At 39.2% G+C, this 24,011-nt stretch overlaps 1 protein-coding gene across 2 annotated transcripts in view; it reads right to left on the bottom strand.

Annotated features, from left to right (window-relative positions):
* Nucleotides 1-2,626: 2,626 nt before the first annotated feature.
* GNPTAB (N-acetylglucosamine-1-phosphate transferase subunits alpha and beta) overlaps nt 2,627-24,011 on the bottom strand; it is a 73,500-nt gene continuing 52,115 nt past the window's right edge. For both annotated transcript variants that reach the window (XM_034987729.1, XM_034987730.1), the window contains 11 exons: nt 22,457-22,580; nt 21,158-21,361; nt 19,405-20,510; nt 17,082-17,281; nt 16,628-16,847; nt 15,864-15,977; nt 14,385-14,470; nt 14,030-14,128; nt 9,319-9,486; nt 6,082-6,172; nt 2,627-4,069 (listed from right to left, as the gene is read on the bottom strand). In XM_034987729.1, coding sequence (XP_034843620.1) covers nt 3,992-4,069; nt 6,082-6,172; nt 9,319-9,486; nt 14,030-14,128; nt 14,385-14,470; nt 15,864-15,977; nt 16,628-16,847; nt 17,082-17,281; nt 19,405-20,510; nt 21,158-21,361; nt 22,457-22,580 — 2,490 coding nt within the window. In that variant the 3' untranslated portion in view covers nt 2,627-3,991. The remainder of the gene's footprint in view (nt 4,070-6,081; nt 6,173-9,318; nt 9,487-14,029; nt 14,129-14,384; nt 14,471-15,863; nt 15,978-16,627; nt 16,848-17,081; nt 17,282-19,404; nt 20,511-21,157; nt 21,362-22,456; nt 22,581-24,011) is intronic.

Here is a 24,011-nt window from a genome sequence, read left to right as displayed (position 1 = left end):
CAGGGGAGGCAGGGGAGGAAAAGCAGAAGGAAGATCAGAGAGACAACTTGGGATCAACTGTGAACCATAGTAACTGTAATTGTGAACCATTTATGGAGCACTTACTATGTGACAGGTACTGTACTGATACTTTGCAAACATTTCTTTGAATCTTTTCAATAATGAAAAATTTGTAAGATTCACTGTGTTCTAATCAACAAATTTGATTTTTCTAATTTTTTTCAAGTATGGCAGCTTGCTTTCAACTTAAGTATTTAACCCAGGAACTTGGTCTTTCACATTAACCCAAACTTTATTCTGTGAAGCTAGTGTTTTTGTCAGGCCAGCACCCCTCACCTCCTCCATTTGGTAAAAGTCTCCATCTCCGTGGCTATAGAAGTGGGCACAAATCATATTAACTCATCTCCACCAGGGTTTTCTATATTGGAGCCAGAGAAGAAGCTTCCTGCCTCTCTGAGAGATGTGTGCCAGGAACTGCCACAACCCCACTGTGGGGAGAAAAGCTGACATACGGAGGCAGGGATGGGCTGTGTTGAGCAACAGTCTTGGCAGGGTCTCTTCCACCCTTTATTGTTTTTCTTTTTGTCCCTTGCAATCCAAGTGTGTCTAGGGGCTAAGAGTTAATTTTGGAGACACACAAAAGCTGACATTGCCACTTAATAGTTATAGATCTTGGGCAAGCCGCTAAAACTAGTTAGGCCCCAGTGGTAAAATGGGAATATGGTGAGGATGAAATGGGATTATGAGCGTAAGTCATTTAGCACACACAATGTGTTCACTAAGCTGTAGCTGTTATTAGGGCAAGTGGAAGAAGGAGCACCACAGTTAGACTGACAAGAAGCCCGTTTACCTCCCCTTAACAACTGAAACTTTGTACTCCTATCTCCATGAAATTGGGATTTACTTTAAAATACATCAACAAAGAGAAAGAATAGAGCAAACAAATGTGCCAAAATCTTGATAACTGTTGAACAGATGGAAGTCATTGTGCTAGACTCTACTTTTAAATTTTTTATAATCTTTTTTGAAGAAAGGTTCATTGAGATTATCATGGAGTTCCTCTTTTCAGTCCTGCTGATATAAACTGCATTGGTTTTCAAATATTGGGTCAACCTTGCATTCCTGGAGTAGACTCAGTTTGATCAAGGAAGAGTTGTTTCTTTGAAGGATATCGGAATCTGGCTTGTTAGTTTTCATATGGGATTCTTGAGATAGATGGCCTGTCGTTTTCCTCTCTTATGGTAATTGTGCCAGCCTTTGGTGTGGGGCTGTGTTCACCTCAATGGATGAGTTAGATGGTGTGTTCCTTTGTTTTCTACTCCCTGGAGGAATTTTTGTGGGATTGGTGCTGTTTCTTCCTTAAGTGATTTGACCTCAGTTATAATTACACTTCCCTTTTAAATCCTTGAGCTGTTATTCATTAGACTTTGTATACTTTTTTGTATATGTAGAAATAATTTTAAAAATACTTCAAAGAAGTAAAGTAGGCAAAAAAACCACTTAAAAAAAAAATGAGAATATGTGTAACTTTCTTAGCTAAGGGCAATGTAATCATTTCATCCTAATGACTACACTAAAAACCTCACCCCTGGTCTGGATAGCAATCCTTTACATACAAACTTTTATCACTACCATCATCACCCCTGACATTACCAGGCAGGAGTAATTTCCCAGGCACTGTGCTAGATGTATTACATATGTCCTTTCCTTTAATCATCACCATAAGCCTATTAGGTAGACACCAGTTATTGCCTCCCACGTTTTAGGAGAAAGCCAAATTGTAGCAAGCAATGTGCAGGATCTTGGACTCAAACCCCGGAAGTCTGACTTCAGAGAGTATGCTCTTCGCCCGCTTGTGCCTGTATGTCATGGAGAGGCAGCACGGCCTGGTTGGGGATGGGAAGAGAGACATAATCAGGGCTCCAACCTACCTCTGCCTCTAACTGGCTGTGAGACCTTGGGCAAATCACATAATCTTCCTGGCCCTGGTGTCCTTGATAAAATGCAGGGTGTAGTCCAGGGGGTTGTTTTGAAACTCTGCCTGTCAGGCCTGGGATTTGGAGGCATCACCTGGGGTCAAGCAGGACAAGGAGCTTCCTTCTTCTGTGTTACATACTGGCCTTTGATAGGATTTCATTTGAACTAATGGTTCTGAGGCTTTAAAAATTTTGAAACCATCCGACGACTCATCAACTTCTGAGATCCTTCTGTTCCAATGATTCCACAGAGTCACTACAGAATCATTTAGAGGAATGATTCTATGAATCTGCTACGATTCTATTTTCTATCCTATTACCTATTAAGCTCTAAATTAGATATGGACTCTATTCATCTAACCACAGAAATGTCCAGCACACCCAAATGTTAATTTCTCTATAACTTTTCTATAATAAATTCTTCACATTTAGAATGATACCCAGAAACCTCAACTTTTACCATATGATAAATCCCACTTAGAACTTATTTTCCCCCTATAACATGACATTCGCCAGTATGTTACAGTACTACTCTCTCCTTACATTACCTTCCATTTATGTTCAGTTGTGTTCAGCACAGACGCTGCTACACTGTACAAACCCTCAAGTGATTGTGGAACCTGGATGACAATAAACTCATTCCTCAAAGATTTAAAAATCAAAGCATCAAACTGTTTTTATGAGACTTCACATTTTGAAATACATAACAATTATAGCACACAGTATTTACATTACAAGTTCTTTTTACAAAATACGTATTGAAAGAATACTGTTGAGATCATGATCTTAAAATACCTGTTAGAGTTCAAAAAGGATTTATGGAATATTATCTCCAGAAATCCACCATATAATGATATAAATAAAACACAGCTGAACATCAGGGCTTACTCATACATGAAAATACGAATTCTCTATCCCAGTGGTCAACAAACAATGGCCTGTGGGCCCAATCCAGGTGGTGGCCTGTTTTTGTACAGCTGCAAGCTAAACACGGTTTTTGACAGTTTTAAAGGTTAAAAAAAAAAAAAAAAAACCACTAAAACTAAACAATAAGGAATATGCAACAGAGACACATGTGGCCTGCAAATATTTACTATGTGGCTTTTTACCGAAAGTTTGCTGACCCCTGCATTACATGAAACCAGTTGAAAGAGCTAGCTACTAGAATATACTGAGTATTAAAAAAGACACCACTGTAATGTGCCAGTACCATCAGAACTATTCATTTCTAAAATGAGGCACTTCTGTTTGAATATGTACATTTCCAAAACATAATTACATCTGGAAGGTAGCTCTGCTACTTAACTCTAGCCCTTTTTAATTAGGCCTCTGCATGAAATCACATTCTTAGGGGCTAAAGTAAACAAGCACAAAGTACTTTAGATGTCAGTCATTGATCTCATCAGTAGTTTGACCACTTATGGTCTTAAATGTTAATAAAATCCATAATTTAGGTATTGCCAATAGGAGGTGATATTATTGCATTATTTAAATAACATCTATAAAAACGTGTTTAGATATCCCAACTCATTATTTTCAGAAGTAAGGATAACTAGATAACTTAGTAGCTACTTATTTTAAAAATGGGAAATGGAAAAAACAAAAATAAAAATGTAAAACCGCAGCAAAAGGCTTTGGAATGCAAAGACTGGGGTCTCTTAGCAATGGCTCCCAAGCTGGCCTAGGCTTCTCATGTGAAAGTTGGCAATGGTTGCTATGGGAACTTGGTAGCTCTCTCTTGTCAGATTTTTCATTAAAAGAATGATGGGTCCATGAGCAAATGCTTTAAAAGTAAAGCCAGGTCAGAGCTACTCAACACACAAGTTTTCTGTGTCTTGGTTAAAGAATTCCTGGTCAATAGGCTATATTCATACCACAAAACAAGTATTGTACTGGATGCTTTTCCTTCTTTAGGCCAGGCTGGCTAAGCATCACATCATGAAGACATCTCTATGATGCTGAGTTTCAAAATGCTCAGTGAATGCTGAGGTAGATGATTTTCAAATGAAGATCTTCTATACCCTGATTCGATCGGGACTAGCTTCTTTCTGTATCCTCCTCCTGGGAAATACCTTCCGCTTAAGTGCAATTAACTAGATAATGAAAGACAGAAAATAAATTTTAATTCTCCATGTTAACAAACTTTAAACTTTGAGTCCTATGACCTTAATCATTTCCATAGTCTTCTACATTAAAAAAAAAAAAAAGCAAAAAAACAGAACAAACAAGTCTCCATCATTCCTCCCCAGAATAAAACCTACTTTTGTTATAGGGTCAATATGCCTAGATATGTGCCCACAAAATATTAAACCCACAAGGATTAAAATGATTTTGACCTATGCTTCACTTTTTTAAAGACCTATAACTACAGATTTTTACACAGTGATTACCAAGCATATTTATTTTCAAGATACCTATTTGTCAAGTCTTTCTTTTGAAGGAAACTGGCTCTATTTAGCTATTAAAACACTGCCCTCAATTTGAAAAGGACTACATATGTAAGACAGAACTTTAAAAACAAAAACCCGTATTAACATCCTATCACCACTTCTACCCTATCTTTAAACATAGCAATAATCATTTGAAAATACAGGTAATACCTAATTTATGAAATGGGTTGTCATGCAAAAAGTTACTTTATAATTACTAGCTTAGAACTTGGACAAACACTTCTTTCTCAAAGAAACGGTTTATCCATGAAACATCTGAAATAGGAAACCTGCCTGCCATTATAATAAAGCATCAGTGAGAAAAACAAATATGTTCTTTATGGTTTCAGTTTGGGATCATACTGTCTACTCCATCTCAGGGTGGAAGCAGGGCTTTGCCCAAGTACAGGCCACCATGGTTTGAGTGATGAGCTGGGACTCTGGGGCAGAAGAAGAGGCAGTGTTGGCTGGTTTGTTGCAAGCATGGTAGAGGTTAAGGAATTTGATTCAAGTAGGTAAAGAGCAACGGGACAGAGAGAAGAGAGGATTTATTCTTCCCTTCTTTTCTCCTTCCTTGCCTTTCTGGTTCCCTGTTCTCTACTGGTATAAATGACACAGATAAAAGACTGGCCCTCCTGTTCCTTCCCACTGCCACCTGCTGCTCCCTTCAGCCAGCGTGCCTTTTCTCCCCGTTGCAGGCCAGCACACTGCTGACTCCTAGTTCCTCAGTGGACCTCTGTTCTAGAGCAGGGGCAGTTTTACCAGCCAGGAATAATGGCAATAAGAAGAAGACTGATATTCGCTGGGAATTGGATGAAGATTAAATTGCAGTCCTGCCTGCCTGCCCAATCTCCCATTTTCTTATTTCCTTCCATTATGGCAGGAAGCCCAGGCACTGTTTATTCTAAAGTTCTCAATACTTCAGCCTCTTCCTCCTCCTCAGTTTAAGTAAACTCAGTGCAAGTTTCCCATAACTGACAGCTAAAAAGGCTCCACTCAACAGTCACCTCAAATGGAGGCTGAGGTGAGGTTTGCTTGCCCCACTAAGTCAGGTCAGCCCAGACACCGTTCCCTTTCTCTTTAGACCATTTCATGCCTACACCAAATAAGGATTCTCTGATTCTTTTCTTTTTGCCTCACAAATGTCCCTTCTACTTCTGGGACTTTATCTGAAGGAGGTTGTGTGTATGTGCCTGCATGGAGAGAGATTCCAGCAACTCAAAGGAAATGTAATTGGGAAAAATGTGAGCACAATGGGCACTGTCCACAGAAGAGTAGGAGGTCTGAAGATAAGCCACTGCAGTCACTTTTAGAAATGTTACAAGAAAAGAAAAATTGAAAACCCATACAAAATCAGTATCAGATGAGGATTCTAGGTGGGTTTTTGGTTGGAAATACTTAAAGAGATTTTCAGTTTTAGCTTGACATCTACAAGTTAATCTACTGAGTTCCAGGTAAAAAGAATACTGGTAGTGCATCTAGAAGATTAATGAATAAAAGACTATTATGTTTGCTGCCTGAACATTATGAAATATGTTTGACATATCGACACCTGAGTTAGAAGTCAAAAGAATAAATTAAAATTTTCTTGTGAATTTATATCACTTTCTAAAAAATCAGATACTCTTATACTAAAAAATAATGTTTGATCCCCACATAAAATATTTAAGACTTACCTGTTCAGCAAAAAATGAGAATATAGTAAACATAATCAAAGTTGCCAGTACACAGTGAGTCCAAAACTTCAATTTGTCTCGATATGCTCTCCTGTTCAGAGAAAGAAGAAAGCAAATATGTAAATTCTGTGCATAGTTCTACTATATTAGAATTATTTATATAGTAGTGTAGCAAAAAGTCATGAAACACAAAAACACTGTCTGGAGGCAATTTGAAAATGTTCATACAATGTACATTTCCAACATGAGATCAGATTTTTCATTATGTCATAGTAAATATTATATTTGAATTGTAAAAGTTACCCAGGCAGAGGAGAGGACTTCAAACGAAAATTACTTTTAGCATTTAAACAAAAGTACACTTTCATTCATATCCATTTCTTCACAGTCACTTAATCAACACTTCCTGTGGATACAGACGATGAACAAGAAGTTCTTGCCCTAGGGGCGCCTGGGTGGCTCAGTCATTAAGCGTCTGCCTTCGGCTCAGGTCATGATTGATCCCAGAGTCCTGGGATCAAGTCCCACATGGGGCTCCCTGCTCAGCCGGAAGCCTGCTTCTCCCCCTGCCGCTCCCCCTGCTTGTGTTCCCTCTCTCACGGTGTCTCTCTCTGTCAAATAAATAAATAAAAATCTTTAAAAAAAAAAAAAGTTCTTGCTCTAAAGTGTGTATAAGCCTAGGAAGTTAATGACATGCAGATGACTAGCCATCACACAAGATGGACCAAAAAAATGTACTATCAAAAGCAAAGTCTTGTGGAAAAACAGAGAAATGAGGAAAGCACCTCAGATTTGGTAACATTTCATTTAAGCCTTGAAGCGGGATGGGGGACCTTAAATGAAAGCATTTAGCTGAGTAAGGCAATGAGCATCAGCAAAGTCAGAGGAGCAAGCTGAGTCCTACAGAACTGAAGTCTGGCCTAGGAGCATCAGGGAGAGAGCTAAAGCCGTAGCAAGGCAGGTGGGCATGAACTGCAGGTATTCTGGAAAAATATGCAATAGGGTTTGGACATAATACTCTAGTGGGAAAGTGTATGAAATGGCAGGTGTGGGTGTGTGTGTGACAACTGGGGTAAAAATGGTGGCCATCTGAAGGATGCATGTCAGGTGACCAGGCAGGCAGTAGTGTTAGTCTGGGTATGAAAACATAATGAAGGCCAGTGAGAATGAAAGAAAACAAGCAACAGAAGAGATAGCCTAAGGAGTAGACTCAACTGGACTTGAAGATAGGATACTGGGGTTAGAGGCAGTAGAGCAGTTTCCTCATCTGTAATGTGAAAATAATTTATTATGAAGACTAAATATATGCTTAACATAAGGCTTGGAAGATATTCTAATAACTATCAATTCAGGCCTCTGTGCTGAGTTCCAGATTCTCATTTACAGCTTGTCCTGTAGTGGATGTCTCTATTTCAAGTCCCATATTGATAATGGCACCTCTATTTTCCTCCTGAATGTCCTATGTCTCTTAATAGGATCACAACCAGCACAGTTAGTTCTAATGTCTATGGTGTCATTCAGAATGGATGTGTAATTTAAAGAGCTAAGAAGCCACAGGCTGTAATACAGCTAAGCTGTCCCAGCAACCAGAGAAACTTTTAATAGTTGGAGGTTCCCTCAGCCCTTCATCCACTGAGCACCTACTATGTACTAGAAAGGCACTGTGGACTCAGAGAAGAGTAAGACACCATCTCTGCCCCTGAAGAGGGCTTACAGTCTCATCAGGAGAGACCAGCACACCAGACAGACTGCTGTGCAGTGTAGAAAGTGTTATACCCAAGGAAGGGAAACAGGAAGAAAGCCTATTGGGAAACCAGAGAAAGGTGATAGGGGACTCAAGCACAGTGTCATGAAAGGAAAGAGAAAAAGTAAAATTTCTGGAAGATAGGGTGGTGGTGGTGGCCCAGCAGTGAGAGAGGGCACAGAAGCTGAGCAGGATGAAGAAAATGAAGCCCCCCCCAGTCAGGGAGTTACACCTGATTTATCTTATTTGTGTAACACAGAAATCAAAGTCCTCTCAAACTACTCTTAAGCCCGCTCCTTTCTTATTCAATCGGGCCCCTGAAGATAAATTTAGTCACAAACTGGATTTGGGGAGTTAACACTTGAAACCATCCAAAGATCTTTTTCCTCTGAGCTAAAGGAAAGTGAAAATGATGAGAAGCCATTTCTAGAAGATAACACCCACAAATCAGTAATAACTCCTTCTGAAAATAAAAATACATAGCTATTAGCAATATAAATGTTAATTAGCTCATTTACCCAACTCCAAGACACCAAAGAGTTCTAGTTGCCAAGGCTGTTAATTTCCTCTCTACAATCTCTCCCAATTCTGTCTACTGCTTTCTCTTTATTCCCTGAGCTGTGTCCTTGGCTCACACCGTTTCAGAGCTACTGAAATGCTTAGTACTTGTCTCCCTTGCCTCCAGTTACCAGACAACACTGTCTCGCCAGCCCAACTCCATACTGTTAGTTATCTTTCCAAATCATGAAGTCTGATCACTACAAACATCTAAAAAAAAATTTCTCTTGGGGAACCCCATTCTCTAAAGAAAAAAGTCTAATTCAGATACAGCCCTTCACAGTCTCTCCTTTCTCCACACACTCTCTTTTACAGCCCTGTGCCTTGTACATGCCATTTCTTCTACCAGGAATGCTCTTTCCTACCTGGAAAAGCCCTTTTCATAATTCAAAACCAAGTCCAAATGTTGCCTTCCCCTAATAGAATTAGCTGCTCCCTCATTCATACTCCAGTAGCAGTAAACCCTGCCAGAGCACTTGATATCATAACTGTTTGCCTGCAGCCTGTTTCTCTGAAGAGACGTGAGTGCCTCAGAGCCTGGTACCATACTCCTTTCATCTATATATTCCCAGCACCTGGCATGGGGTAAATAGTAGTAAAATAAGACATGAAGGAAACACTATAAAGCAGCTTTGGATTACAGTGGAACATAGGGAAGGCTGGAAATCATGCTGGATTTACCACTTACCAGGTACTTCACCTTGAGCAAATCATGCAGCTTCTGTTACTATGTTCTCCGGCCATATATATAACAGGTGCTCAAGAAACAAGGTAGCTATTCTGATGGCAGTGAATGAGACTCAATGGATGTGCTTGGCCAATAAGCACAATAAAAACTTCTAAGTGTATTTTTACAAAGTAATTATTAAATAACACATTAAAGGAATTTCATCACTTTTAAACACATACACACACACGTGAACATGAGACCTTACCACTCCTGCAGCTCATGCATGTGAAGGAAACGGTTTCGATATTCTCTTGGCAGCTCAAACTGGGATGGTATGGGGAACATGGATTCATAGAAGTCCCTGAGAACAGCTTTCACTGTCTGGGCATCTTTATGATTGTGGTCTATGTTGTCATTCAGGCAAACAAACTTCCTAGAAAAATAGAGATCCAGGGTTATTGGTTATTGTGAAAATGATCTTGACCCAATAAACAAGAAATGTAGATTCCAGATATATTTTAAATGGGCTCATGTTCCAAGTTGTTATATTTGCTGATATGATTCTCTGGGGAAAGAATGTTCTGTAAAATTTATCTTTGGATTTTTCTCACCTGTAAACAAAGAGAACTAGGGAAGATAATCTTAAAAGTGCCTTCTAGCTGTTGGAATAAATTAATTTAATGATTTCTGTTTAGCATGTCCCCAATTAAGAGTTTAATAAACACAGTTCACTGACTAGAGTATTTTGCTGGCAGCCAAGGGAGAAATTGATAAACACCTAAAACCAAGTTCTATTATATTACTAAGAATAGTGATGTAGATAAGTGAGATAAAGATGGTGCCTCACAGCTATAAATTCTATGAGTTTGATGACTTTTCTTTAATATGTCTCCAACCAAGGTGCTAGAGTTCTGGCAAAAAGCAGATGACAGTCATGCTTCCCTACTGTTTCAAGTTCCCTTCAAGGCAAAAGTCACTGAACTGAGGGCCCATTAAAACAGTAGGCAGGGATAACACCACTTTTGAAGTACATGGCTAAAATTTAAAACAAACAGACAAAAACTCAACAAACTTAAATCTAAAAAAGCCCTCAGATCCAACTACCAATTTATAGGAAATAGACAGGGGAACATGTTAAACAACTGAGACACAATCAAAGTAGTCCAAAGTATAGGGAATATACAGAATATATAATTTAATTTCTTCATACACATAACAAAATTATATGGTTAAAAAAGGGAGGTTGAGGGGCGCCTGGGTGGCTCACTCGGTTGAGCGACTGCCTTCGGCTCAGGTCATGATCCTGGAGTCCCGGGATCGAGTCCCGCATTGGGCTCCCGGCTCGGCGGGGAGCCCGCTTCTCCCTCTGACCCTCCCCCCTCTCATGCTGTTTCTCTCTCGCTCGCTCTCTAATAAATAAATAAAATCTTTAAAAAAAAAAAAGGGGGAGGTTGAGGGAAAACCTATAGATAGACATAACTGCAGTGAATTTACTTGATACCACTTCAAACCAATAAACCTAAAAAACATAAATGTTTAGAAAAGACAACTGGGGAAATGTGTACATTGACCAGATTGTTTATCATATTAAGGAATAAATAATGATATGGTGGTTATTTTAAAAGAGTTGTTATAATTTAGAGAAATATATTTTAAAAATCTAGAGATAAAAATGATACAATGTCCAAGGTTTACATAAAAATAATCAGGAAGTGGTAGTAAAGGAGTGGATGTGTTTAGATGAAAGAACAACCATTTTAAATCACTTCTTATTGAAGATGAGTGATGGGTGAAAATTCATTATCCTCTCTACTCTCTAAACTTGGGGACTGCTTTAAATTAAAGGATACTAAAGAGATATATCAACCAAATAGAATGCATGAGCCTTGACTGTATCCTGCATTTAAAAAAAAAAAAAGCTATAAAGGACATTTGGAGGCAACTAGGGAAATTTGAATATAGATTATCTGTTAGATGGTATTAATCAATGTTAAGGTTCTCAGGTATGTGTTAACTGTCTTCAGTATAAAGGAGAATGATTTTGTTTTAGAAGATACGTACTAGAATAATTAGGGGTAAAATGTATGGATGTCTGGAACGAATTTTCAAATGGTTCGGCAAACAACAACAACAAAATAATGAAAACAAAACCCATGTGTGTGTGTGTGTGTATAAGTAAATCAAGCAAATATGATCAAACACTGACATTTTAAAATCTGGGTTTTTATGGGATTTATTGTACTATTTTTTTCAATTTTTCTGTATCTTCAAAATTTTTCATAACGTTGGGAAAAATTAAGAAAGTAGATGCATGAGACAAAGGGTGTGTGTGGACAATAGCTAAATTAGACCCTGCTGGGTGCCTAGCAGGGTTTTGCCCCGTTTCTTCCAGAGAAAATTCGCATTTTGCTCAGTATTTCTCTCCCCAAGAGCTGACTCAATGGGAGGCAAGCCCACTCCACCCCAGAGACAGCTTCTGACTGTGTATGTGAATCCTCTTCACAGTAACTGATGTAAGAATGGGGGGACAGGGGCACCTGGGTGGCTCAGTTGGTTAAGTGTCCGACTCTTGATTTCTGGTCAGGTCATGATCTCAGGGTCATGGGATGGAGCCCCTCATGGGGTTGGGGGTCCGTGCTCAGTGGGGAGTATACTTGTCCCTCTGCACCCCCCCCCCCACGAGCTCTCTCTTCTGTCTCAAATAAATAAAATCTTAAAAAAAAAAAAAAAAAAAGAAAAGAAAAAGAAAGAATGGGGGGACAGCACACCGTACATACAAAGGGGCAATCCCTTTGTCTCAGAGCATAGCTCCATCTGCAGGGACATCTAGAACTATCTCCAGCCTGAAGAAGAAGCCAACAAAAGCAGGAGGGCAGCAGAGAGGAATAGGCCTGAGGGAAAAGCAAAGTCTGGATTCTGCCTAGTCCAGACTCCTTGTTAATGGGGGCAGACCTGTCCTTAAAGCTTCAGTCACAACACTGGTTTTCCACTCCTGACTTAAAATGAGCACCCAAAAAGTAAAACAAGTAAGAGTTAAAAATTAAGATCTGTTTGAGGTCACAGGAGATATCTGGGCCTGGCAGATACTAAGCCTGGCTTACCATGTGTCCTTTTAGTAAGTCCCTGTCATTTAAGTACCATGAAGGTCTATGAATTCTCTCACCCCAAAACTTTCAAACTGGCACAAAGACATAAAGGTATAAGGCACAACTGAAAACTATAAATTCTCACATGGTATTCCTACATACAACAAAATGACTGGGAGGGCACATCAACAAAATGGGGAAGCAAAAAGCAAGTACTGAAATTGGTTTTAAAGTTATTTTAAAAAATTAGGGCAGGGCATTCCAGTCATAGGGAACAGCAGGTATACAGAGAGCTACAACCTGAGTGATTATTAATCATAATGGCTGGGACGCCTGGGTGGCTCAGTTGGTTAAGCATCTGCCTTCAGCTCAGGTCATGATCCCAGGGTCCTGGGATTGAGTCACACATCGGGCTCCCTGCTTGGCAGGGAGCCTGCTTCTCCCTCTGCCTGCCACTCCTCCTTCTTGTGCACTCTCTCTGACAAATAAAATCTTAAAAAAAAAAGGTTAATCATAATGGCTTACTGTTTACTTGGCTTGTGGGAAATAGTTGTTATTTTATAGGAAATAAAGTATTTTACTGAATACACTAAATAAGCATTAAAGATGTTTCCATTTATCTTAAATTTCCAATTTCTGCCCCCCCCCCCACCACAACAGGATATTTTTAGAAAAAAAATACCATGGCTCTACCTGTCTAGAAATTTTACATCTCTGCTCATTTATAATTAAAATCATAATTTAAATGAGGTGAAACTGAAGACTTACAAAAGCATTTAAAGACTCAGATGAGGGGTGCCTGAGTGGCTCAGTCGGTTAAGCATCTGTCTTTGGTTCAGGTCCCTATCCCAGAGTCCCAGGATCGAGCTCCGCATGGGGCTCCCTACTCAGCAGGGAGTCTGCTTCTACCTCTGCCCCTCACCCTGCTCATGCTGTCTTGCTTTCTCTCTCTCTCAAATAAAGAAATTTTTAAAAAATCTTTAAAAGACTCAGATGAAAAACATTCAATTTTTACATGCCAAGGTCCTTTTTCCAGGAAACTGCTGAAATATCATTTTCCCACTAAAGTTCAAAACTCAAAAATGCAGATTTTGACTAATTTTATCAAACTATCCAAGGCAACTGTTAGGGGACCAGGCTGGAAGTTTTCAAGACTTATATAAACCTGAACATTTATTCAGTCCCAAGGCTGGGATCAATTTTCACATTTGTGAGAGCATTTTTTTTCCTGAGAAGCTAATCTGAACTTTGAATTGCAAAGTCTAACCACCAAAACAACTTTTCTGGAAGTTTCTTAGAAACTTTCTAAGAACTTTCATTTCTTAGAAATGCTATGAGAATCTGGCCCCACTCCCTGTGATGGAGTCCACCCCTTGGCCTCACTGAACAGCTCATGTCACCAGATTCTTAGAAGTCTGTGCTAGTCCCTGTGCATAGGGGAACCCTATCTAAACTCACAACTCCTATCTCTAGCTCAAACACTACCTCACCACTAGGCATTCCACCTGCTCCAAACAAAATAAGCCACTTCCTTCTCTTGAGTCTCACTGCCTTTTTTCATGTTTATTTGCATGATTAAAGATCATTTTTTGGGGTGCCTGGGTGGCTCAGTCAGTTAAGTGTCAGCCTTCAGCTCAGGTCATAATCCGGGGACCCTGGGATCGAGCCCTGCATCGGGCTCCCTACTCAGCGGGGAGTCTGCTTCTCCCTCTGCCTCTCCCCCTCCCCCATGGCTTGTGTGCTCGCGCGCTCTCTCTCTCAAATAAATAAAATCTTTAAAAAAAAAAAATCATTTTTTAAAGTTATGGGAGTTCTCTGTATTTTCTGTTCAAGTTTGCCGTGAACCTAAAAGTACTCAAAAAAGTAGTTTATTGGTTAAGAAAAAAGTACCTGGGGTTTTTTCTTATATCATCCAACTGGCCAACCACATGAGAAACGTTGGTACGAATCATTTTAAAAGCAATTTCTTCTTCTCCCATGATTTCAAACCTAATTATCAAAACATATTTAAGGAGTGTAAATATTTATGTGGAAATAAAAACAGAATTTCAATAAGCAAAGTATTTTATAAAACTTTAACAGTCAATATCCTGAGAATGACTTACTCTTTTGGTATTACTAAAGAAAACGATCTCACATAAATTTTAAAAGAAGGTTTAAGAGAGAAACTATTGTAAAATTATGAAAATGCCAGACTCCTACAGTTATTCTTAAACTAAACAGAGAAAATGTATGTATTACTTACCTATATTTGTTTTTGTCCTTATATGCTTTGTGGATTTTATCAGTTACTGGTTTACAGTTGGTTACTAGACTCTTAGTGACTGGTGGCTATGAGAAAATACAAACATTGCATCAGGCCAAGACTAGGGTAGGGCAGGTGAAGCACTGACCTCTGTGCAAAATTTAAGGGGGACCAAAGAATCCGTGATCAAGACAAATACTTTAATGCAGTATTTGAAAAAATCAAATTGGCATGGTATGGCCTGCAGGCTAATTGCCTGTTTTTGTAAATAAATTTTTATTTTAATCACACATTACACTGTCTGTTAAAATAGTCTCAAAAGTTACTGGGAGAATTTTTTTCAGTAAGAAATTTCTAACATAAATTGTAATGAACTAGTCTATGTCATACTCATAAGCTAACTTGTCATTCTTAATCTAATTAGGAAATACTTTATCGTAGGTATAATCACAGTTAATTACAGTAATGAAGCCAACACCTTGCTAAGAGTTCACTCGAGTCATGTTAACTAATGTTGTTAGTATAACTAGTACTCATGCTCCAAGTAGTTTATTTGTATGAGCCTCAAAACTAACTTACTACCATTAGCAAGCAGCCTTTACTTAATTCTTTTTTTTTTTTTAAAGATTTTTTATTTATTTATTTGAGACAGAGAGAATGAGAGACAGAGAGCATGAGAGGGAGGAGGGTCAGAGGGAGAAGCAGACTCCCCGCCGAGCAGGGAGCCTGATGCGGGACTCAATCCAGGGACTCCAGGATCATGACCTGAGCCGAAGGCAGTTGCCCAACCAACTGAGCCACCCAGGCGCCCCCAGCCTTTACTTAATTCTTAACAAAGGATATTTGCTGATTCTAAATCTCATGCCAGACATCTGGCAAATACTAAAATATTTTGCTAATGAAGGAAAATGTATGCATTTCAAAAGAAAACTAAAATCTCAATAATCTTTCATCATGCCTATAACAAGGCAAGAAGAATAACTGTTTTCTATGTGTAAATCACCTTCCTTAGGAAAGAACACACTGCAGTTCTACGTAAATGCAGGGGCTTGGTAACTGTAAAGTCTTACTAGGAACCAAAGTTTATAAGAAAGATAAAAAAGGAGAAGATAAAAGACAGTGAAGGACAGATATGGAAGTACAGATGGGGGGAAAGAGAAGTCTTGAGTAAGAGTGTACATAGGCCGTGCCACCAGCAAAACTCTCTGAAGTATTCTCATTGGCTATCCTCTGCTATCCTTAGTGAACAGATGTCTGGTTATAGAATATTAGCAACTAATCTCAATATTAGCTTAACATTCACTAGACAGGAGAAAAGAAAAGATATAAAGGATTCTGGATTATCTGGACTTCTGCTGTCTACCAAAGATATAAATATAGAACCTGCTTCTACTGTTTGAAATGCTATACAAAACTGGTATAAATAATACCTGATAAGGATATACTTCCTTTTTACACAAAGGAACTCATGCTACTTACCAGATTGGGATCATAGTATGCTTCCTGAGTTGGTGGAACACTGTTCAGCCGAGTGATATTAGCAGGGAGCATTTTTGAGCAATTTATTAGCATGTGTTCCAAACCTGTTAAATCCTAACAAAGCAAAATAAAAGGATAAACCTTATATGTGTAAGTAATAACTGTGGTTTTAAAAATAAAAATTATGTAAAAGTCTCCAAAATTTCTTTAAATGCTATCTTCAAAGGGAGTTTGACTATATGATTCTTAAAACAAAAACACGCCAAAAAGAACCGAATGAGATAATACAAACACAAATATTTCATCTTCATCTCGAAGTAGAACATATTGGACTATGAGGCACTATTACCCAAGACGGTCAGGGGGATCCCCAGATGGGAGGTCCTGCAGTTAGATTTATCTTGGCACTCTCCATTAATTAGTCTCCTACTCCTGGGACTACAGGATGCTGTGACCAAGGTTGTACAACAACCCAGGCCTGGCTGGGACACAGCTCCAGTGGGCCACCTGAAGCTCCTGAATGAACCTGTCACGAGAATCTTATATGCAGGGATGGTCTGGCTCTTCTCCAGATAATACAATAGCAATGCCTACTTAAAGTCTAAAATGTAATCTCATAAAATATGAACCTCAAATGTGGTTTTAATTCTGGCACTAAAAATGGACTAGTTGTGAATACCTCCATTAAATATTAAGAATTACTTTTACTTGCATTACAATGAAATATGTGAAAGAGAAGGTTTAGGAGAAAAAAAATACAACACCTGCAAACTTAAAGGCAGGTCGTGAATTCTGGTAGCCAGTGTTCGGATTTCTCTGTCAGATAAGACACCAGATTGGTCTGTATCAACTTCATCAAAAACTTGAGAAATATTCAGTGGCTGAACGGCACTCATGAGATAATAAAAATACGAAAAGGCAAACTGCATATCCTCAGAATGGCGCACTTTGTGAAATGACGTCTTGTCAAATTCTTCAGGGAACCTGTCCAAACATACAGTGAGCTCTGGATATTTAAAATATAGACATTAATCTACATTCAAATATATTCCAACATTTGCGGAGTTAGAATCTTTTTCTTTCCCACTTACTTAGCTGATACCTTCAACATATCAGTTGCCAAGTGTTAGAGCCTTACATCAAGCACAGCAAAGATGGCCATTTTAAGCAGACAGCTCTGAGCACGTGCAAGCAACTCAAACAATAAGCAAGACTTACATATCTTGAAGTTCTTGCATAACGATTCGGTCAATCATGTGAGGCATGTGTGCAGGGACTTTCCGAGATGTGAATCCAAACTTGCTGTTTAGAATTTTATTTACATATCGCAGGGAATCTGCAAATGTATCTTTCAGTTGCCTTCCAGTGTGTTTGCTATCAGTGTAGTATGCCAGTTGTGTCTTCAATGACTCTTCTTCCTGAAAAGAGAATTCCATGTAACACAGCATTATGTTTAGTGCACAAGTGTACTTTGTTAACAAGAAATAAGTACTAGTTTATATAACTAGGCACTAACTGTGGCAAATGAAATGAGCACTAACGGGTCACTTTACGAATCCTAAGAGCAGGACTAAACTGGACTTCAGTGAAAGTATCACCAACATAGGCTTGTGAACAACAGTTGTGTAATGGAGGTCTATTTACAGGGTATTCTTCAAGGACTAGTCACCGAGCATGAAATTTCATAGCCAATTCAATGCAGTATTTAGAAAATTAAAAAGTTTGATAGAGGGGCGCCTGGGTAGTTCAATTGGTTGAACATCTGACTCTTGATCTTGATCTCAGGGTTGTTAAGTTCAGGCCCTGCATCGGAGCTTACTTTAAAAATAAAAATAAATTAATTAATTTGATAGCACTTTCAATTTCAAGTTATTTCTACTGGTGACATCAAAGCAGTAAGCACTTGAGTTCTGAACAAGGACCAAAAAATAGTGTTAACATTATAAAATGTAAAGAACCCTGTCAAAACCAGTAAGAGGCAAAACTGAGTGAATGGGCAAAGAATATTAGCAGAATATATGAACACACTTTACAAAGATGAAATATTTTTGCTTCTCAATCTGGTGAAAAAATATAGATTGATACTATTGTTGATTAGCCTGTGGAGAAACAAGCACTCTTACACACTGTGTAAGTATGAAGTGGTATGACATTCTAGAAGGACACAGTTAAATTTAACTTTAACCTAGCAATTCTACCTACAGAAGTAAAAGCTTCTCAAGAGTAAGCTATATGTACAGGAATATTTATTGCAACACTATCTGTAATTGCAAAACAAACACAGCTCTTAAAAAACACAGAAACACTAGCATGGGTTTGCTTACATACTACTAGATCAAGAGGCAACCACAGAGCAATTTACCTGTTGCAAAACACGTATTTATATAGTTTGTGTGTTTGCATAACTATATAAAATACTGGAAAAATACCCGCCAAACTATATTCATAGTGATTATTTCAAGTAGGAAGATGAAGGAAGGAGGGAGATCTTTTCCTTTTTTATTGTATATTTTCTGGATTGCTTGCAATTTTTGCCACTAGTCTGTAATACTTTTGTAATTTAAAGTAAGTAATGAAAGGGGGAAGAGAGGAAATCATCACAGGCAAGAACTTTGCAATCCCTCACTCAACAATTGGTAAATGACTACTGTATCAGGGATAAGATACTTTCCAAAGACAATGCAATAAGTCAGTTCACCTCATCAACCTCTTTTTTCCCAGCCTGACACCTACTCATGGCTGCACTCTGTTCATGATCCAGCCTCAGCCACAGGGTTTTTCTTGGTCTGTCAACTCCTACAAACCCTTCAAAGGTCAGCTCACAGGATACTTCTTCATGGATGCCTTCCCCAATACCCCTAGGCAAAGTTAAGAAATTTTCCTTTTGGACTCTGTGCTCATACCTCAGGAGACACCTATCACGTTGCTACAATTATTTACCCACAAATCTGTCCTCCCAGCTTGCCCTTTGAGTTTCCAAAAGCTGTGTTCTAATAGTGCTCCCTGCAGTGAACACAGTGATAGCACTTGGCAGATGTAGAGATGACACCATGGCACCATGGAGACCGTGGTCCAGGAGGGTGAGTGAGCACTTGAACCCTGAGGCTTGGCTCACACTGGAAGCTAATTAATTTATTTGCACCTTGGGGTTTTTTTCATCAGTAAAATTGGAAAAATAATCAGATCTGACTCACACAGCATATGCAAAAGCATTTTTTGAAATCACAACATGCCAAGTGAAGATAAGATACCACTCCTGTTCTATTACTTAGGGCATGCCCCTGTCTAACTCCTTTACTCATTCACACTAAGGCTGTTTCCTAAACTGTGACATGGGGATCATGACAGTAGATAACCTTATAAGGTATTTTTATTGTTAGGGGTATTAGGGCAATAAACCATGTAAGAAAAAGCATTTAGTTTAATGACTGACACAGAAAGTCCCGAATAAATGGTACCTATTATTATATAATTATCACTTACTTATAAGGTTATTTATTTTCCCGGAGCATGGGAAAGAATAAAGCTGGATGTAACTTACATCAAGAAGATCTTGGAAATACTTCTTTTTCTCCCATGGCAAAAAGCCCAGGTAACTGTCTGTATAATGCTGCAGTTTTCTTCCAGGTAGTACTTCATTATTATCTATGTAGTTTTTTGCATTTTCCTCCATTCTGTTTTTCTCTTGTTCTTTCCCTGTGATTTTCTTTTCTTTTGTAATCTGCTTTCCCAGTGGAACAATCCGAGATGAGAGTTTTTCTGTTGACATGCTTCCGCCTCTTACTTTTTGGGTCAGAATTTCAGATTTAAATTTTTCTTCGATTTCTAAGTCCGGGGGTGGATTCTGACTCTGGTAGTGACCATTCACTTTCATTGTCACTGCTGGAAAAGTCGACCTCTGTAATCTTTCAGATGTTCCCAAGCTATTCGGCAAGATGCTTTTGTGAACCTGTTTTTCCAGTGGGGCCTCTACACTGTCGTTTCTTTCATCTGTTATTACAGCTTGATTTATTTTTACTTCAGTATCTGGTAAGTTACTCAGAAATGATCTCAGCAAGGCTGACTTGGACAGGTTGTATCCTTTCACAGTGATGTCTCCACGTTCTAGTTGCAAATCCAAGTTACTGAGACTCAACTGGGCCTCTTTGGGAAGGAGTGAAATATTTACCAGGGGAATTTTCACCTCCACTTGGAATCTTCCTGTTGTGTTAACATCATGTCTCTTGAATTTTGGAAAGCGTTTCTCTTCAGGAATATCCTCAAACAGTATTTCCGCCTCTGGAAGAAGTGTTGTGGGGCTAACCAAATTTTGGTAAGACTTCTGGGTCGTAGAATTCACTTTGGGTTCCTCTCTTGTGTCAACCTCTACTGTTATCTGGATTTTGAACTCTTCGTCGTTTGTATTTTGAAATGTGAGATTAAAATGTATTGTGGTTGCATTCATTCCACTGTGCATTATGAGGTGGATGGTTTTCCACTTATTGGCAATAGAGGCATGTCGAATTATTGGATTGTCACTATAGGCGCCTTCGATTCCTCTTTTGGCTATTTCTGCAAAGCTGAAATAAGGCAGGCATTCACCTTTTGGAATAACATAGTGAGTCTGGTTTGGGAGAAGAGTTACTTTATACAATTCATGAAAATGATCTAGAGGAAAAAACACAAACATGACTTTAAAAATGAGGCATTTTCCTCTCCTTTTCCTTTAATTCTTAGGGTTTGAGTTTTCACTTTCTAAGAATGACTTTAAATTGACTTAGGAATAAAACATTCTAATGTAAGAGCTGCTGGTATGGGGCTCATTTTATTATCTGAAGCAATCACTATTATCAACGTGGAATGCTGACTCTAACTCACTACAGAGATATGGCAAATTCCACTGATCAACTCTCAACTTTGTGTCCATTTGAAAAAATACAACCATCTGCCAAAATGTCCTCCAGGGATAAGCGATCAACAAGATCCAGCATTTAAACCATTCTTACTTAGTGTATTACTGGTCTCTTTTTATTGTTTCTAAATTAAACCTTTGCCATATATTTTCAATGAAAGTATATCTGCCTAGTCCAAAGTAAGTCAGACTGGAGCAGTAACATGAAAAGATGCAGCTCTAGTGTCTACTGTTTTTTAAAGATCTGTGTCCTCTCTTTTCACTTACAGCTAGTTTAGATGCAAGGATGGGCAAGGGATTCATAGAGAATAATTACTTTAAGTAACAACAGTACAAACCTCCCTCTACTTATCAAGGACTTTGATCCCCTTATTCTAAATATCTTTTTACGTGTTAAATATACCTTGCCCACAGTCGCCAGCATCAAACCCACAGGACAAGACATTGCAAGCTTGGTCACAGAACTTATCAGCAAGCCAGGAATTCGCACACCCTTGATTACAGTAAGAGACACTATTGAGTCCTCCGCCAAACTGCCAGGGCTGTCCAATTCCAATACTGCCGGTACCTCCGCCTCCCGCAGCATAGCGACTCCCACCACTGTTACCTGTAGAGGGAGGAGGAAGACAGAATCTTGCTGTGCTTATCATCTTGGAAAAAGGACAGTTCCTTCTTTCTCAGTAGTGCTATCCAGATTGATGCCAGCATTTCGGTCAGAAAAGGTTCACCCCATTGTTTACCAGAAAATTTCATGTACCTTAAGAAGAAAACAAACTAAAAAGGGAGCATCACTTGACAGAGGACTGGGCATGGGATGACCAGGCCTTGGCACTTACTAGCTGTGCAACCCTGAAGTACAAACTTGCCCACAGGGGCATGTAGAGGTGTGTGTGGAGCAGCCTGTCAGAACTGCCAAAACATGTTCTAATATGGGGTGCCGACCTCATCACCAAATGCTAATATTAGTTCTATTAGGGGCTGATGTCTCTGGACAGGTCTCTGGACTGCACGGATCTTGGCATGTCTGTGTTCTCTCACTGCGGCTGCTTACATTTTTCAAAAGTACATCAGACAGAACATAACTTTCGTTTCTTCTAATAGCACTTTTTCAAATCTGCTTCTGCATATGGAATATGGGAATGATAATATCTGTACACATACTCTCTCCTCCTTAGGTCACTAAGAAATTCAAGTGGATAATGGATAATGCTTTATAAATTTAAATGCTTTATAAACTGAAAGGCAATCAATAAATGTAAAAACGTGCTATTATCAACAAATGCAGGTAAGAGATGTAAGAAAGAGAGCGGAGATGCTGAAGAGATAAGATCTTTATTTCTCTTTACTCACTGACAGCAAGCTGCTGCTGAAAGCCACCAGCCGTGAGCTCCTAGAAGAACCAGTTAGAGTGATTCTTGCTCTTGAGTTTACATAATTAAAGATATTCCTGATTTTCATATTTTAAATAATAAAAGGTATTTTCAAGTGCAGGGTCAGCCTGGGAATATGCCCTCAACAAGGGAGAATATGAAAAAACTGAGCCACATGGGGACACTAGTCATTACCTCTAGAATCTATGGATTACTCTATGTATTGTTTTCATACATGAGGAATGTTTAAGTCACTGTACTTATTCAGTGATGATTAAGAATGGAAAAAAAGTTCATAAACATAAATAAATTACATGCGAGCACATCCTTACCAGAGCAGTCACCGCCATCCCAATCACAGGCTGAATTATTACAAGCTTTGTCACAGTAGCCATCTTTAATCCAGGAACCTGGGCAGCCCTCAGCACAATTTGGCACAGGCCACGTCAAGTAAACCTATGACAGAGCCAGAAAGAAAATGTAATGGACACTTTTTAATCTCAAATTAGGATTCCTTTAAAAAAAAAGAAACCGAGCCTCCAGTGAAGGTTACGATTCTCCCTGGGCCGGCTGACTGCATCCACGTGGCCTATTTTACATTGCCTGCTACAGTAGTTTAGAGTCCTGCTCTGTCGATGATTCTTACGGAGCACATTTACTCTTTTCCATTACTCAAGGAAAGCAGACAAGAACTCAACTCATGGATTAGTTTATGATCTATTTTGAAATAAAACAGCAACACGTCAGACTGAAGTACAAAAGCATGCCAAAGCAGGTAGAAAGTATACCACATATTCACTGCTTTTCTGTGACAATTGTCATTAATTCCTGGATGTATTTACCTATAATCTTGTCTCATGGCTGAGAAAAGCAGCCTCAATATCCTTTTTTTTTTTTAAGATTTTTATTTATTTATTTGAGAGAGAGAGACTGAGAGAGAGAGCACATGAGAGGGGGGAGGGTCAGAGGGAGAAGCAGACTCCCTGACGAGCAGGGAGCCCGATGTGGGACTCGATCCAGGGACTCGGGGATCATGACCTGAACCGAAGGCAGTCGCTTAACCAACTGAGCCACCCAGGCGCCCCAGCCTCAATATCCTTATCTCTGTGCATAAGGTCCTGTGATAAATTATTAGCACAGTGTTCTAAGTTGTGAACTCGCCTGCTTTCCAAAATGAGTGACCTGGTACATTATAACTTTTTAATTAAAAAAAATACACTCCATGCCTCTGCATGCTCCATCTATGTGGAATGTCTTTCTTTATCTAGTTAACTCTTACTTGTTCTTCAAAGTTCATTTCAATTCAGATGGGAATTCTTCTCTAGCCCAGTCTGATTTCAACCTCCTGGGCCCCCACACCTTCCCACCGAGGGCACACCTGCCGGCACAGAAATCACTATCCCTAGTTACTGATTTTGTGTGTCTCCCCTGCCAAGCCACGGCTCACCTTGGCAGCCCTACAAACACAAAGGAGGCAACTGAACAGGGGAAGGAGAGAACGAGCACACTGGGATGGCATAAACAGCAAAAGGAAAAGTAGCTTTGTACAATTTGCATTTCCAGTCGCAGGCTTCTGTAACTTAGAAGTTTATGGTGGTAATTCTCCAACTTTTCACTGAATCCTTCTAACAGGGCCACAGGAGTACTCCTAGTTTCCCCACTATGCAGACAGGAAACACACATCAAATCATTGCCCAGGACCATCCTCAACTATTGGCTCCTAGGTCTGTGCTCATAACCACTCTCCATCATGCCTCTCAAAGCCACGATGAGACTGCTGCCTTACATAAAATTTCATCCATGTCTGTAAGCAGAAAATTGAGCTCACTTTTTATCTTGGCCATTGTGCTGATGTTCTAACCATGATTTTGTATTTCATAGTGGTTT

This window comes from Mirounga leonina, unplaced genomic scaffold (genome assembly GCF_011800145.1).
Source record: "Mirounga leonina isolate KUSES-001 unplaced genomic scaffold, KU_Mleo_1.0 Mir_418, whole genome shotgun sequence".
NCBI lineage: Eukaryota > Metazoa > Chordata > Mammalia > Carnivora > Phocidae > Mirounga > Mirounga leonina.
The sequence above is the reverse complement of the archived record's forward strand: the minus strand, read 5'-3'. Positions and strand labels throughout refer to the sequence as shown.